Source organism: Procambarus clarkii, chromosome 52 (genome assembly GCF_040958095.1).
Source record: "Procambarus clarkii isolate CNS0578487 chromosome 52, FALCON_Pclarkii_2.0, whole genome shotgun sequence".
NCBI lineage: Eukaryota > Metazoa > Arthropoda > Malacostraca > Decapoda > Cambaridae > Procambarus > Procambarus clarkii.
This window is the reverse complement of record NC_091201.1, coordinates 28,406,114-28,423,610: the sequence shown is the minus strand read 5'-3', so window position 1 is coordinate 28,423,610 and position 17,497 is coordinate 28,406,114. Positions and strand designations below refer to the sequence as shown.

Genomic DNA, 17,497 nt, shown 5'->3' with positions numbered 1-17,497 from the left:
AAGCTTAGACACTATTTTGTTATTTTAACGTATATTAGAAGACATTCTATACTCCATTCAAAGTAGATTCTACTCACATCACCTGTAGACTTATGTCCCATGTATGACAAAACCACAGAATAGCAGCACTGTCTTGTGTCTACAAGCTTGAGGAGAAAACAAACCTCATATATACAATACATCACTGAGGATTGTCAGGAACAATGCATTAACATTGAAGACGCACAAGAACCAGGAGACCTCATGGGCTCAGTCTGGAAAAAAACCCCTATCAGCTTCTAACATTCGGACAAAGAATAACCGACAGTCTGACACGGTCAGTCAGGGGACAAAACAGATTAGTCCCCCCTACACAGTACCCCCATCAGTGACACGGAACCCCGACACTGCCTCCCCCCCCCCCCCCCCCCCCGCTCACCCGATCAATAACCCGTCGGGAAACTGCAAGACCTTAAAGTGCATGCAATGAAGCCCCCAACGAGTCCCGCAAATATTGCCGTCAGAAAAGTCAAATTACTACCAAAGATCTACAATCACTTTAACATATAAAATGAAATTCTAACTTTAGGTTAATTGCCATAGCCATTCAAGGCAGCGGAGATTATCTGCATAAACAACACAAAAAAAGATAACACCAATTAGTGAACTACGGTTGGAAACAACCGGTCAATGCTTTGAGAATATCATGTTTTACTGCTTCAGCTGAAATATGGAATATATCAAACTTTGATCTAAGAAACAATTTGGATTGAGAACCCATGCACAGATTCGTCCAACATGCCTTCAAAATCACCTACGAAACCCTATTATCACGAAATCAGGATATGGACCTCACCAAGAGCGACCTTGAGATTTGCTCTGTGAAAGCCCTAACCTGGACATATTCCCGCTGCAGAATATGGCCCAGGTCCACGCCAAGGGGCAGACCACCTTAGTCCCAAGACCACAGAGCAACGGGTGCACAGGGTGAAATATAGTCATGATGGGGAGACCCGCAGCCAGATAAGTAGCTACCTACATAGGGTCGTCATCGAGGGGTACTACTTGCCCGAATGAACCAACTTGTATGTGTACTTATAATCACAAGAGGAGTATATAAAGCTTTTGATATAATATAAGAACTGTTATATAACTAAGAAAGTCTAAATGCAACTGGGAAATTGGTTATCCCAAAGATTGGGAATGCATCTTCTGTCAAACAAACAGAGAAAAGCCACTACTTCACTATCTCCTAGAATGTGAAGCAACGAACGACCTCAGAAGAGGTTTAAGAGTCCCTGAATCTTGCAGTAACTACCCTGAAACCATCAATACTGCCATTCTTCTGGTCAAAAAAGGTGTCCAGCAGCTGGAGACCCTCATAAATACTGTCAATCAGTATCCTCCCCGCGATAGCAGCCACATAGTAATGACTGACGATTTAAATGTGAGCTCAACACACAGTATATCCGTTCACGACCAAAGATCACATTCACTCCAAAAAATCTACTCATGCTCGTGCTCAAAAAAAAAAGCACTCATGCCCGTACCACCTCTTGGATGGCTTAATCTTCACCAATCAATCTCTGATATAATGGACTGATTTAAAAGCTATACAATGTCCCTACATATAATTGGCCATTATACTGATGCCATTTAGAACCTTCTTGAGAAATAGTACAACATTCTTCATTAGGAAGTAAACACCTGGTGCCTTCACTCCAACATCCAACACGCCTCAGCAGGGATCATGCCTAAAATCTGTGCTCCTCAACATTTTCATACATGGAATATTAGTTTACTCTACTTGCCTGCATTAGCAGACTGGGTACAGCATGAGAATGTCTTCTGAAATATGCGAGTGAATAAAATAGTTACGGAATTCGTGGTATATTATGTCATTTGATCTGAAAAATAACTAATCTTTCACTAACATAGTACGTATTGAGCAGTGTGTCATAGCTCTTTTTTACAGAGGTTACAGCTGGAGTGCTCATTAATGCTTAAAGGTTTATTACTTTGTAAATTCCCTTACACAACCCATATACAGAGACACTATCGTCATCCAGTTGACCTATGATGTAATTTATGTAATAAAATCAGTCTTGGTAATATTCCGGACAGGAGAGAAATGGTTGGGCACATTGCCTTTCACCTAATGCCGCTGTTCTCTTAGCAGTAAATAGACACTCGGGAGTTTCTCAACTGTTGTGGCGTCATCTATATTGGGGAGGGTCAGTAAGGGCTTTTTTTTGGGGGGGACCTCGATATCAGCCTACTGTATACATACATAGGCTGCCTGTCCCCAATAAAATAAATTATTATATAAGCCCAAATACATACCACACTGACGAGGAAACAATAAAGATTAAGCACTAACAGCAAGATGTGAAAGAACGTTGAATATCAACTTCAACCTTTAAGGATTTTTTTTATTAACACGCTTAGGTATACGTAGCAATGTCCTGCTGCCCTGTTCTACATAAAGGATTACACAGTGTAGATAAAAAACTAGCTATAAGTTCATCTAATATCCCCATCTCACAGGATGGATACTCATACATGGAATCAGGAGAGAACATGATATGTACCGAATCTAATCTATTAGCCTGCACCAGCAAAATTTGGGTAGAACAGCTTAGAATATTAGTAAAGCACAAGAATATCTTCCAATATTCGTGAATGTATGAAGTAGTTACAAAGCGCAAAGTACCTAATACCATTTGGTCTGGACTCATTGATAACAGGGCAATCGAAGATATATAGATAACATAAGATAATGTTTATTCAGGTAAAAGTACATACATTCAGAATGAGTTACACACATAATGGATTTATAGATAGAGCTAGTACATACTATGCCTAAAGCCACTAATACGCAATAACAGTATAGCTCTTGATCACATAGTTTACAATTGCAATGTTCACCATTAGGGGATTCAATACTTTCAGGCACCTGCAGATAAGGAATCCTCCAATGGTGAACATTTCAGAGATTAAGTCGGCATGATAAGCTGTAAATTACAAGTGTGAGAGTACAGGCAACACATATGCCCATTCTCACATTTGAAATACCCGCCATGTTATACAGTATAGTATTGAATTGCTGAATTATCTGAAATCCAACCAGCTGCGCACAATTCAAAATTTTTAGGGCTTAGAAAAATATCTTTAGTTAAATCACATTCAGACCCATGAATGAAGAAGCATTTACACAACAGCTGGCTAAGATGTAAACAATGAGGAGCCGCTGATGGCGTAGTGAGGAGGCTGCACGTGTAGGCCTGCGGAGTATGAGGCATTCCAGGCCGACGGGACTAATATTCACAGCAGATGAGGAGCCTAAAACATAAAAGCAGTATGAGGAGAGGTTGAGAAGCCATGAGTGCCGCTGCCACCCAAGTGTGACGCCCTCAGCGGCACCATAACACCTACATGCTAAGGACTTGCTAACTACAATTCGAGGTTGATCTAATATCAAGCATTATTCTGTTACGCCTAGTTATAATTAAATGTATTCAGTTAATGATCTGAAACGACACAAATATAAAAGTATATTATAATTGTTGAATAATACCCAATTAATTCACGTGAGAGAAAAAAAACATACTTAGCCAGTGTAAATATGCTGTTCACTTGAAATTAAATTAAATTAAATTACAATTAAATTAATTTTTTTATTCAGGGAAAGTACATACATAGATGATTTACAAACATAATGTTGGATTTATAGAGCTAATACATACAATATCTAAAGGCACTAATAACCATAGCATTTCTGACAAGTTAAGCAAGTCTCAGCTGTGTTTGGGAACCAGTCTCCGTGGTGCAGTGGTAAGACACTCGCCTGGCATTCTGCGAACGCTTTGTCATGGGTTCGTATCCTGGCCGGGGAGGATTTACTGGGCGTCAATCCTTAACTGTAGCCTCTGTTGTAACTCAACAGTAAAATGAGTACTTGGTTGTAAAAATGATTCTTCGCGGCGGGGATCGCATTCCAGGGACCTGCCCGAAACACTATGCGTACTAGTGGCTGTACAAGAATGTAACAACTCTTGTATATATCAAAAAAAAAAAAAAGAAAGTGACAGGATGAACAACCCAGTGGGTGCTCTTCCTACTGGGGTGTTGTACATGCTGCTATGGCAATATGTTCACTCAGGATTTGTGGCACTGCCCAATAAACTCACCCCTTGGGGTAGAACTAAAAAAATAAATTAGGAACTTGCTGGGTCGAGGGCCAAGGGGGACTCGAGAATGGGGTGCGATCAAATTGTAGAGACATTTCAACAAAACTCGTTTTCTATTTATTAAAAACAGGACAATATATCATTAGGGTATGTTAAGTAAAGTTAAGATGGGCAGGGTTAGGTTATATTTTAAAACCCATTGGTAAACTGTTGTTTACAATGTGAACTGTAACCCCACAAATAATATAAATGAACTCTTAATAAAATTATTGAAGTTATAAATGAATATATTTATCTTTTTATATATAGAATTATTGATTTTTGGGAGTTATTTTTGAACAGATTAACTATATTTGTATTCAGTACTCGTAATCATATGCTGCTAATGATTTAATTGATATACAGTTCTGATCCAGCTTTGTTTTAATTTATTTGTGAAAACACATACACTGTTCTCTAATATTTGTCAATCTACAATGCAAATCTAAAATACTTTCAGATGCAGAGAGTGAAGTTCATCCTTCCACTTTTCTCCCCACGGATGAAGAGTCAGAGCCACTTTAACTTTGAAGCTATGTGCAAGATGACATATTTTCCCAGGATCCATTATCAACAGCATCATTGCAATCACCAACACTATTTTTCATGTGTCAGATCTGTCCATTTCCTACCTGTTAATCATCATGTAAAATATCCCAAGACATGTCTCCTTTGTGGATGGAGGAGAATTGTAATCCCTACCAAAATTGAAGCTTCTGTTAGATCAGTTAGTCAAACAAGTGATGATGTCTCTGATGATTCAGGTATCATTAGTGATTCCGAATTTGATAATGATGGTTTTATTGGACGTAGATTATTAAAGAAAGATAAGTTTGACCTCTTACGGGTTAACTTGTACCAAAATCTAAATGATCCAGTTGTGACTAAACTTAACCAAGCAAATAGTGTTCAGGAAGTGTTTGATACAGTGGAGCACTGTAGAGAACATTTAACAGTAGAGCAGTCAAGTCAAGCTATTGTTACACTGTGGGATCTTCAGAAGATGTACGAAAGATATGGTTTTGATTCTCCATTTGTGACAAATTCTCAACGCAATTTTTTATTGGAGAAAATTTTGACTCATTCGGTATTTAAAAAGCTATTAGTACACTTAGAAAATGTCTGTGAAAATTTAAATAATACTGCACTTTCTTGTTTGCTTTTGTATTTAAATAAATTAGGATTGAGAAATGATTCAACTCTTATGCAGAAACTAACAGTGTTGTGTATGGAAAGATTAGATGACTTTAGCTTAAATGCACTTTCAAGACTTACAGTATATCTTCGTGACCAAGGCATTAAGGCTTATTTTATGCAGTCCAAGTTATTACCTGCCGTGGCAGCAAAGCTTAAAACTTGCTCAACACCTGATGAATTATACTTGATAACTATATGTCTAAATAGTACAAAGAAACTTGTTACGGAATCTTTGTTAGATGATTACAGAAAGCTAATTGAGAAAAACTTAGATGATGGTTGTTTTGAAGAATGTGACTCCAAAGTAATATTGAAAATTATAAAATTTGTAAGCTATATGGAATGGCCATCAAAGCACAGGCTGCTCTTTCGTCGCTTAATGTTGTACTTAGTAGATAGAGTTCACCTGCTTAGTGCTATGCAAATTATGGATTTAAGTAACTATTTACAGAGCTGTTTAGAACCACTAGCATTATCTAGGAAAATTCATCAGCACTCGATATCTCTGTTTGAGATTTCTAAAAGTTCTGGTGGAGGGTCTGAACTCATATTTTTAGCTCCTTATTGTTCATTAAAAGCCAAGAGATACTTTGAAGAGTTAGTTGCTGAATACCTTGATAATTCAGATTTTCATGAATATATTGTTATCCTTTTCAAAATTTTAAGGGATTTTAAGACATCAAATATCCAGTTGTGCAATGCTTTTTGGATTAACTCTATGAAAGCTGTTGAGAGAGAGATTAAAAGAGCTCCTGTCACTTACTTAGGCTTTGAAGATTCAATTCGCAGAAAAGTGTACCAGAAATACATGTATTTCAATAACAATTTAGGTGGAACATACAGAAATTTTAGCTTGGAAAAAGTTATGTCATCGCTGTTACTTGAGGATATTTACAGCCAGACTGGACTTATACCAAGCAGGCTGGCAAGCATGTCATCATTCCTGATGGCCTATAATAACAATAAAGGAATACCTGAAGAAGTTGTGGACAAAATTCTCAAGTGTGGTCCTCAGTTTTCTATTCTCGATGTTTTAAATTTGTCTCGGGGTATCCAAATAGCTTTGGCTCTAAATCTAAAGAATATTCAAAGGCGATCGATGGAGCAGATTACAGCAGTTAGCCGTATGCTTGATGGATGTGCAGAAGAACATTTAAAGGTATGTTTAATTACATTACATTTATTTATAAAATTATCATTTAGCTGGATATTGCATTATGGGGCTTTGCTACACCCATTAACTTTGACAATTTTATAAAACTGTTGTTGAACTTCGGTGTCTGCTATACTTTTACTGAAGGAGACCACTAGATAATTTAATATGAAAATTATGTGAGATAAATGTTTAATGTGTATTGCAAAATGCTTCCTCAGTATGTTTTGCCTTTGCAATAATGTGGTGTAATTAAATACCATACCAAGAATGTAGTAAATTTCTGAATAGTTTGGATAATGTGAACAAAATATATATGATTGCACAGTTCATATTTGTTAAGATAAAATTTTTCATTATTTTCATTACATGTCAGACTGCCGAGTCGTTGCTGGATGTCACAAACATTACTCGGGCTTATTTGTGTCGACATGGGTCTTCCAGAACATTCCTGTTTGATAAACTCATTAGTGCACTCATCCCTCGTCTTCATGAATTAAATTCACGCCGTGTGAAGGATATATGCTTCGCTATTTACAATACAAAGTATATGGCACCAGAGGTGAGGGTTAATGCTTTCATTAGTTTATATAATTACATTACTGTATTTAGTATATGTTAAAAAATATAACAGTACCCTGTCATCATTGCACACCCAGTACTCATTACAGTACCCTGTCATCATTGCACATCCAGTACTCATTACAGTACTGTCATCAATGCGCATCCAGTACTTACTATAGTACTGTTTGTATCCTGAGTCACAACTGTCTGGAGATACTCTCATGATAACATATGATCCAAACATATCTGATTAATTTTATGCTTGTAATTTTGCAGGTACTGGATGCCCTAGCACAATATGTGGTTGATAATGAAGAGCATATTCTGGCAGATACAATGGACCATGTACTCAACTGCTTATATAATCTGGGTTATTATCCTGCTGCTGGAGAACACTTCTTCTCAACATGCACCACCATCATTCTAAAGTGTGTAACTTGCTCTTAATAACTGTAATTATTGTTATTCCAATTATAGACATACCTGTTTTGTGGAGAGTGAGATACTTAACCATATGTAATATATTTCATTCACTTGGGCCCTAGGAGCCTCGAATCTTTGAGCACCTCCCACTCTGGGGGTTGGAGATTCGAGGCTTCTAGGTGCCCAAGTGAATAAAATATTATTACCTACATTTATTGTAGTTGACAATTTATATGTAATATTGTTTTGTTTAATATATGGTTTTCATTGTAACAGTTAAATGTCACTTCTAAGCAGACTACAGCTGCTGCAATTTTTTCATAGAACAGCACACAGGACAGTTTTTGTAATTATCATGGGCATTGTTACTAGATCAATGCCATGTAAAGTTGTAGATATAACTCAGAAATAATATTTTTATTAATTTTCAGTGAAGGCCGTCGTCTGAAAGGTTTGAATATTCTCAATATGTGTTTGGCGCTGAATATGTATGGCCACTTGACTTCTAAGCTAATTCACAATATATTCAACGTCACTTTCCTGGATCAGCTAGATGAAGAAATATCGGAATGCTATTCAAAGGTATGATTTTTGTTATTGTGTTTATATACATTGTGGTAACGGGTTGTAAGGATGAAGTGAATGTATTGTATTTGACAATTTGTGAGGTGCACCTAGAGGAGTGCGACTCTAGATGATTACTGGACTGTTGTGGTACTTGTCTGTCTGTGATGCAATAAAGTGTGCATGGTATAATGAATTGAATGAATGCTATTTTCTGTGGAGAGCCCCTTCGGCTCCCTGGAGCTATACCGGGCTGATGTGAATATATTAGACCATGGCAACAGTCAATCAATGGAGTTTTAGGCCTAACGGGGACCACGAGTCAGAACCTGGCCCCGTCAGAAAGACACGAGGAGCAATGGCCTATAGACATTCCCAAGTTGCACATTACAGTACTTATAGATGGAAGCAGTCTATGTCTGCCATCAATCTGGTCAGGTACCCCAGAAAGGTAAGAATCGCAAAACAAACTACAACTTGTAAAAAATTACAAAACGAAAGCTGAACGAGCAGGCAGAACTCCCCGAATTGAAACAAGCAAACAGGCATGACATTACCACAGATGCCATGCTGCTCTCTGTGCATCTCCCCCCTCCCTGGAAGGGAGGATGGGAGAGCCCCAGACTTCCCGTGCCAGCTACCCAACCTAAGTTCAGAGGCTGAATATAAAAAATTCGAAACAAATGCCAATCGGAGGGAGGGAGGAATGCTGGGGAACCTCCAGGTCTCGCCCAGTAAAAGGCGTTTCATTACATTCAACGCTGTTTTTTGTGGAGAGCCCTTTTGGCTCTCTGGAGCTACCAAACCAAAGATAAAGGAAAAGAGGAACTTACCTGGAAGGCTGCTGCCACTCGCTTCTTGACTCGAAGTTGAAACAACTGGCTACTTGCGACCCAAGGCTACACAAGCCCGAGTCTGTCCGGAACATTAACGAGGTACCGTTTGGCCAGAACCCTGTTCGTCGACCATAAACTTTGTGCCCGAAAGTCACCCCAGGACATATTACCAAAAACAGGAGCCAAAACCGGGAACTTACGACCATCACGGGAATAGACTGCAGGCTGGCTGGACTGAATAATCCTGTGGATGCCTTGGGAGACCCACGCCCTGGAATAGGGAAGAAGGGAAATCAACCCAAAGCGTGTCCCCTGCCATGGAGGCCGTGGCGCCCAAGTATCGGCTAAGAGCCCAACTGGACACAAAACATGATGCACCCCCGGCTGAACCAACCAAGCATCAACAACCCAAGGACCCCTCCAGAAAGCAGCAGTCTCATTTTTGCCAGAAAAGGAGATGGCTGCAAATGAACAAACCAACCACCAGGACCGAAAGAGCAGAAACTGGAGGAGAGCATGAAGCTTACTGACCCGACCCCCAGAGGTCAATGCCAACAAGAAAAGAGCCTTACAAAAACAGTTCTGAACTGAAGGGGGCACCACAAACCAAGGAAAAGAGAGAAAAGAGAACACACGGCCCAATGTCTAGGATGGCTCTGGCGGCACATGAGCAGGCCGGAAGTGAAACAATGCCCAAGAAAGCTTGTGGAACAGAGCAGAAGTGACATCCACCCCGAACACATGCTTCAACAGCTCCACGAGCACCGCACGATATGAGGCGACAGTATTCGGCATAAAATGACGGTCCTGAAACAACCAGGAGAGAAAGGGCAAAACAATCCGATCATAAATCGAAGACAACCTACGAAGAGTCAAGAAGTGTCGAAAGGACTGTCAGGAAACTTATACTGCCGCTGAGATGAAACATGCAGGTGGGATACCATCAATGAATCCACCTGATCATACATTCAAGTGATAATAAACTCATGTCAAAAAGACCAGGTGCAAACATCAGATGAGAAGATCAAACCAGCCACGTACCTGGTCAGAGCAATCTGCTGAAAGAGACGGGGCCATGGGAAGACCTTCGGGTTTGAACACCGAATCAGCAGTGCCTGAAACCAAGGCTGGGCTGGCCACCAGGGGGCCAACAGGACTACTCTTCCCTGGTAAGTCCCCAAGCGAGCCAGGACCTGGAGCAACAACCAACAACAAATTCTTGGTAGTGGTCAGTAGGATCATGCTTTCAGGAGCAATTGAGTGGTACTGAATAGCTTTTAAATGTATAAAAGAAAATATATAACTTGTTATATGTTGTTTTACTAGACACTAGTGTTATATGTTGTTTTACTAGGCACTAGTGTTGCCTCATATACCTGTATCATCTATTTGATTTCCTAAAATTATTCTAACATATTTCTAGGAGGGCCCCTCCTCCCTCAGTAGTTTCTTGAGCAATAGAAGCGGGGCTGTCAAACCTTAGGAAATAAGGTTAGAATGACGGGCCTACATCCTGTTTCAGGCTTTTTGATAAATGGTGTTGGCTATCTTTTGAATATTTTGTCCCATCCAGGTCTATTACTGATTTTTTGTTTGTTCCATTTCATGCTTCATGTTTGAGTTTTGTGCTCTATTATATTGAAGTTTTGCTCCGATTGTTTGTCGGTTTCTGTATTTCCCTCCCTGGTAACTGGCTTGTGTTTTCCTTGCCCTACCAGACTTAACTTCTTTGAGGAACTTGAGTTACCTCCTCTTCAAGTTGGCTCTTCGCACGTCATCTGACTTTTAGATAGTGTTTAGGGGGTTTTGTCCTACTGCAAAGCCTGTTGATGGGGAGTGATAGAATTTAGCTGTGTGTTTATGGTTATTGAATCTGGCTTTGTCTTCTGTGCCGTCAGGCCCAATCTTTTGGTCAAGGATGTGGTTGGGTCATGCGAGGGATTGTTCTTGTCTGTGGATGATCCAAGCAGCCAGTATCCCTTGCTGCTAGGAGATTGTGGTTTGTCAAGTTGACATGTTTTAATGAGCTATTATGGCAGTCTCACTTGTCTCTGTACCTGATAATGCTGTTGTGTGCAACATGTGATTTGGTGTTTTTAGACCCCAATGGTCATTCTTGCTGCCTATGCTTGCTGGGTCCAGGACTCCTTTCATCCTTGGGTGTTTGCTGTTTCCTGGTGTTGGACTTGTGTGCTAGCTGAGCAATCCTCTCGAGTGGTGGCTTATCAAGATGCAGCTGTGTTTCAGGAAAGCCATAAGTCTAGGTTTCTGTGATTCCTGGCTGAGCTGGGTGGCGTGGCTGCCTGTCTCCAGTTGTTTTATGTGGAGCATCTTCAGTTTTTTGTCTTGGACACCTGGGTCAAATTTATGCCAGCATTCTTGGCTTCCTCTGCTTCAACATTGACTGTCCAAATTGGCCAGCTTTGGTTCATTTGGCTTCCTAGATTTCTCTGTTGATCTGGGCTCCTAAATGACTTTAGCTGAGGGTCTCCAACCCAGGATTCAGTGCTTTTTCTGCTGATGTTTTGTCTCTGCCCACACTCTCACAGGGTACAAGAGAGGATGTTGGTTCAGTCTCTGAGCCTTCTTTCTCTGAGTCCATGGTTGTCCTTTCACCCACTTTGAGGTTTGTTACATGGCAGAGCGGGTTTGTTACACCATACAAATGTGTTTCTCTACCTTTCCCTTTTTTTCCTTCTCAGTATGAGCTTGATTCCTGGATACTTTTTTCTGGCCTGGATACCCACTTTATGTAGGCTTTCATACACCGGCGCTTGGCTGAAAGAAGGTGAACCCCTATTTTTCAGAACTTTTCTTGAATGTTCCACATTTGAAGTGATCACTCTCCCTATAAATATTTTGTGTGTACACATGTGTGTAGGCGTAGGTTATGTTCGAATAGCCTGTGAATAAGATGGTCACTTTGTGTTGGTTTTGGGTGACTTGGGCTAACACCTGGTGATGGCAGTACATCATGACTGGGGTGTTTATCCCACAGCACCAGTTGTTTGCCTTGTTGCTGCAGGGTTACTAATTTCCTTCAAGCAGTTGCTCATTTTGATGCATTTATTCTTTCTGGTAAGTTTTCTCAGGTTTTGGTTAATCTCTTATCCCAAGTATTGTTCACCTTGTAGAGAGAGCCGGTTCTGGTTTTAGTTTCTGTTATACTTGAGTTGGCCTTTGAGGCCCAGTTAGATTTTCTAAGGTTTGACAGCCACAGAGGCTCATTGAGATACTGTATGTATACAGTATCTCAATGAACCTCTGAGTGGCCCACCAGCTTACTGTGTTCATTATATTCAAATTTTGAATTTTCAACAGGCAACATACCCCTCACGTGTACGCTATACACTTATGGACTTAAATCGTGCTGTTTGCATTGACCACCCAGAGGAGAAAATTCCTTGGTTTCATGAAAAATATTGCGAAGAACTTCTTCAAACAGGTTTGTATTTTTGTTTTGAAGCTGGGTCACATAACTCAGAAATTTAACACAAAGTTTTAAAAGCTCCTACACTTAGTAACAGCTGGATTTCATAGAACATACTCAGATAGCTTCCTATACAATGATTAAGTCAGAATAATTACAGTATGCCTCCTGCTTGATGACATACTTGGTAGCAAATAAAGGAACATACTTAATTTAAATAAGTGCCTAATACAGTTTGAATGTTTAAAAAATATATATATATACATTTATATTACATTACATATACTGTACTGTATCTGTGTTGAAGAGAGTAAGTGAATTGTTGATGGGCAGGAGTGATGATTGTGTGGCGTGGTATGTGGATGAATTATATACAGTATGTCAATAATTAAAAGAATTGTAATAGGGTTAAAAGTAAATTAGAAACTACTACTGCTATACATTTTGGGAAAGAAGGTATTTAGAAGCATCAGGTCATTAGTGGGTAAATAAAGCTTAAGAGTTATTACATGCACATAATGCAGCAGTGTTATAGTTTTTATCTATAATATTATATTTTATTATAAAAATTATTAGTAAATATAATTTTTCAGATATATTTAGGGATGTAGTTATTTTGTTTATAACAATAATGCCATTTCTCTTTGAACAGTTCCAGTTCCTAATAGTGTTTTCAACAGTGAGGTGCACCAAGCGCTCTCTCATTTGGTTGGGGGTCCCAATGTGCTAAGGGCCAATGTCAAAGCTCCATATTATTATCTTTTGGGTATGTTATTTAACTTATGTTATTGTAACACAATTTACAGTCCATATCACCAATCCTGTGCAGGTGAAATGAAATGAAAGATGTTTCAGTCCATCCAGCCCAACCACTTTGGCTGGACGGTAGAGCGACAGTCTTGCTTCATGCAGCTCGGCGTTCAATCCCCAACCGTCCAAGTGGTTGGGCACCTTTCCTTCCTCCATCGTCCCATCCCAAATCCTTATCCTGATCCCTTGCAAGTGCTATATAGTTGTAATGGCTTGGCACTTTCTCCTGATAGTTCCCTTCTCTTCAGTCCATCCAGGATCCTTATCAAATTGTTCTTGATACGAATTCATGATGAACCGAAACATCTGCAGCTTGAAGGTAACAAGGTGAACAAGGCAAACAATTGTTGCTACAGGGTAAATTCCTGACTTCAAGAAATTTACACCTGCCCTGTCAGGAAATTTACACCTGACTGCCACCAGATGGCAGACCAGATTACCTGAGGTCTCAACCAGACTGCTTCCTCATTGGAACTACCTGTTCAGAATCCTATAACCCCCAATGAGGAAAAAGGGAGCAGTTCAGGAGCTAGGGTTTATTGGAAACCCACTTAATAAGAGCATTTCATTACATTCGGCACTTAATTTCTGAAAAGTACTCTTTGGTATCTTACTCACAATGGCTTCTCAGTAGAGGAAGCTGGCTTTTGCAAGAAATAAAAGACAAACTGGACTGATCCTTGAGAGGGAAAATAGCAGGAAAAGGAGGATTGGAGCAAATATGACAGCTGCACACAAACTGCCCAAATGTACACAAATGCAGCAAGACCATAGCAAGGCCACAGGACATCCAACAAGGAACAAGGGGACATCATTAGCATGATTATAGAGGCCCTGAGGCCAAATATCAGCTGTGAACAAAATTTGAAAGCAACAAATGTCCCCAGATTAGGGACAAATAGTCAGCTGTCTGGGCTGCCTAGAAAATGCCAAAGGCCGTGGAAGAAAGCAAAATTCGGAAGGGAAGAGAACTATCGGGGGAAAGCGCCAAGCCATTACGACTAGTGTATATAACACTTGGAAGGGATCTGGATAAGGATTTGGGATGAGACGGGGAGGGACATGATGTTTTTGTTACCGTTATCATTTTGATCATGCTTGTATTCTGGGAGCTTGACTAAAGCCTACCTTGCTTGTTGATAGTGTTTCTTCTTAGACTAGCTAGGACACAGCTGAATGTTTCACAAAGCAGATAAATTTGTTGAGTAAATATATGAAAATTTTGAATACAATTTTATATTTTAGCATTTGTTTTTTGGTTAAATACCAATTAGGGGCAGTGGCTTTAATTTGGCTTGAGTAATATAATTGTCAAATATTATAATTTATATGCTTTAAACTCTTTCAATTTATTGATACGGTTGTCCTTTTTCCCCCCATGCTTTAAACTTTACACACTACACCTTCCTCATGTAAAACTGAAATGTCTCTATATTTAACATGGTAATAAGCATTAACTTCATATCCCTCATGTTAGTATATTTTCCATTGCATGAAACATCTATTGTCTAATTACACCATAGGGAATACTCATCAAAGTGTCTGCTCCTTCCACCTGTGATGGCTTCACTCAAACTATGCTTAAATATGACACACTGGAGACCTTCCAGGTAGGAGTAAATAAGACGCCGTGTCACAGACTGGGTACTGTAGTACGCCGTGTCACAGACTGGGTACTGTAGTACGCCGTGTCACAGACTGGGTACTGTAGTACGCCTTGTCACAGACTGGGTACAGGGGGGTACTGATTACTTGAAGCATCCCAGTGTATTTGATCTGTGTAGAATAGTGAATATTGCATTTTGCCATATATTACATTTAAGATTTGTGTACATTGTATTTTATTTATCCAAAATTTTTATTTCAGATTTTGAATTCCTTTTAGACAAAGGAAATCGAGCAGTCCCGGTAAATGAGTACATTCCATTAAAAGAGCAGACTAACACTCACCAAAATATAGGTATTGAGACCACAACTGGATATAGAAGGTTAGCATGACAATGCCACTTTGTTGTATATCTGATTCAAAATATAATTATGCTGCAGCTGAATTACAAGTCTGTATGAGACCTAAAACACTTATCAAATACTCTGGTTTGTTTAAGCAGTAATTATAACATAATGTTTTAAATATATTTAAACTAATTTCATGTTTTATATCATGTTTTTAAGACAAAATTATCTTGAAGTAATGTTATCTTGTTTGCAGCTTAATACTTAAACTAATCATTGAACATTTTCCCATCTACACAAGGGTGGCTGTTCTCCTCCGCAAGGAAAATGCCTACTGTGTTAACAGTCGCCAGCTGTTGGGTCGCCATAAAATGGAACGTCGTCACTTAGAGATACTTGGCTACACTGTGAAAGAAGTACCACATTATATGTGGTACTCAATGGCCCATGCTACATATGAAGACAAAATTCTGTATCTCAAGGATATAATTTATTCCGAAAATTCATGATTAAAGTAAAAGTAAAAAATAGTCTTAGATTTTATTAGGAAGATTTAAAAATTTTAATTTGATGGCAACCTGACATTGATAGATAAACTAGCTTTGTATGCAACATGAATAAAAGTTAATAATAATTACAGTTCTGAACCGTTGTTGCAATAACCATCACCAGGTAGGCATTGAAAGTGTAAAATCTTTTACTAATTATGTGCCTCTTTTTATTTATTGTATGGTTTAATTTTGAATAGATTAATTATTATCTGTTGTGTTCATAAACAAAATGTTTTTGATTACAAGATAATGCTCCTCAAAATCCTCTCAGATGGGTAAACTTGTATATTTTGTCAATAAAGATGTTAATAATAAATTGCATGTACTGTACATAGTATCATAGTGAATTGTTTTTTAATAAAATGCATTTTATTATTTACTAATCTATTTCCCCTAGCTGTCTTCTCTTTCTTAATAAAGTACTGTAGCTGTGTGATGTAAAAATTATATACGGTATATTCACATTTAGTTGTATGACATCTCTTCTGATCACAGGAGTATGGTGGATGTTGATCTGGTGTGTTGAACATTATAATAAGTCAGTGTCTAAACTTTAGGCTGTAGTGGTATAAAATCACGAGATGATTCGGCAACGGATTTTGAAGCCTACCTGACCTATTTTGCCAGGAATCGAATTGGATTTTGAAACCTACCTAACCTATTCAGTTTTAGTCAATTTTAACATACTTGTGAAGAAGAATTAATGATAGAAACAGTCCAATTTCATGTGGACTGCATCTCAGTTTGCATCCGAATGCATGACAGAACAGATCAAAGATTTTGCCATGCACAATGGTATATCTTCAAATGGGTTGACTATAACCTTGGATTAATTTCCTGTGAACAGCCTAAGAACAAAAAATACACCGTGATTTCAAATAAAACTGTCGATCTTAGAAAAAGTGAAATGTACAGTAGTTATTCCAACTATCACCATCATTTGACCATCAAGGCAGGAGTCATATTTCTACTGGGTGCATGTTAGCCAAATTAAAATTGTGGGTAATTATTGCTGCTCGCAGCAAATGTAAATGGCTTAGCTTACAGATCATTGAGGTTCATTACCTGAGCTTAGTATATTTGACACTGTAATCTTTCTAGCACTCGCCCACAAGGTGGGAATGGGGGGTCTATAATAAAATAAAGAAAAAACATTCATCTTATCCACCATAACTGCAACCATTAATATAGTCATTAAAACCAGCTGTTGTGCCATTGTCTACATATATATTGTCATAAGGGCCTGGGTTTGATTGCCATTCGAGACAAACAAATGCAGGACAGTTTCTTTCATCTGGTGCCTCTGTTCACCTAGAAGTGTAGGTACTTGGGAATGAAACAGCTCCAATATAGACTGCAACCTCTTGTTTATGAAGTATTTATAGTAACGATGAAGACCATGTACACATATTGATTTAAAAGGTAATATAGAAAGTAGAAATCAGTACTATTGAATTTGGACAAACTGGTAATTTTTGTACTGAACCTTCCTTGGCCTAATATAGTACATAAATGTACTGTATTAGTATAGTACTAGTATAATATTGTACTAGTATAGTACATAAATGTACTATACTAGGCTTAGAGATATTTAGGTTTGTTTTATCTTTATTTTTTCGAACTATAAAGTGAATAATACCAAATTCTAGTAAAGTATCTAATTGTCAATTACATCTATGTACGATGGTCCACATAGTTACAAAAAGTACAATATTACCTAAACAGGAGGATGGGCTGGAATTTTTAGAAAATAGTTACTTGAACATAATTCTTTAATGTCATATTTTTAATCGATACTGTAGCTGCTG

The 17,497-nt window shown here is 38.6% G+C and overlaps 1 protein-coding gene across 1 annotated transcript; it reads left to right on the top strand.

Moving 5' to 3' along the window:
* The first annotated feature begins 3,152 nt into the window (after nt 1-3,152).
* On the top strand, nt 3,153-16,064 carry LOC123763585 (FAST kinase domain-containing protein 1, mitochondrial). Its single transcript, XM_045750769.2, has 9 exons — nt 3,153-3,444; nt 4,669-6,564; nt 6,935-7,120; nt 7,399-7,550; nt 7,977-8,127; nt 12,267-12,390; nt 13,028-13,141; nt 15,053-15,173; nt 15,440-16,064. Exons 2-9 carry the CDS (start codon nt 4,669-4,671, stop codon nt 15,645-15,647), a joined length of 2,952 nt encoding a protein of 983 aa, XP_045606725.1. The 5' UTR covers nt 3,153-3,444; the 3' UTR covers nt 15,648-16,064.
* Nucleotides 16,065-17,497: the final 1,433 nt, after the last annotated feature.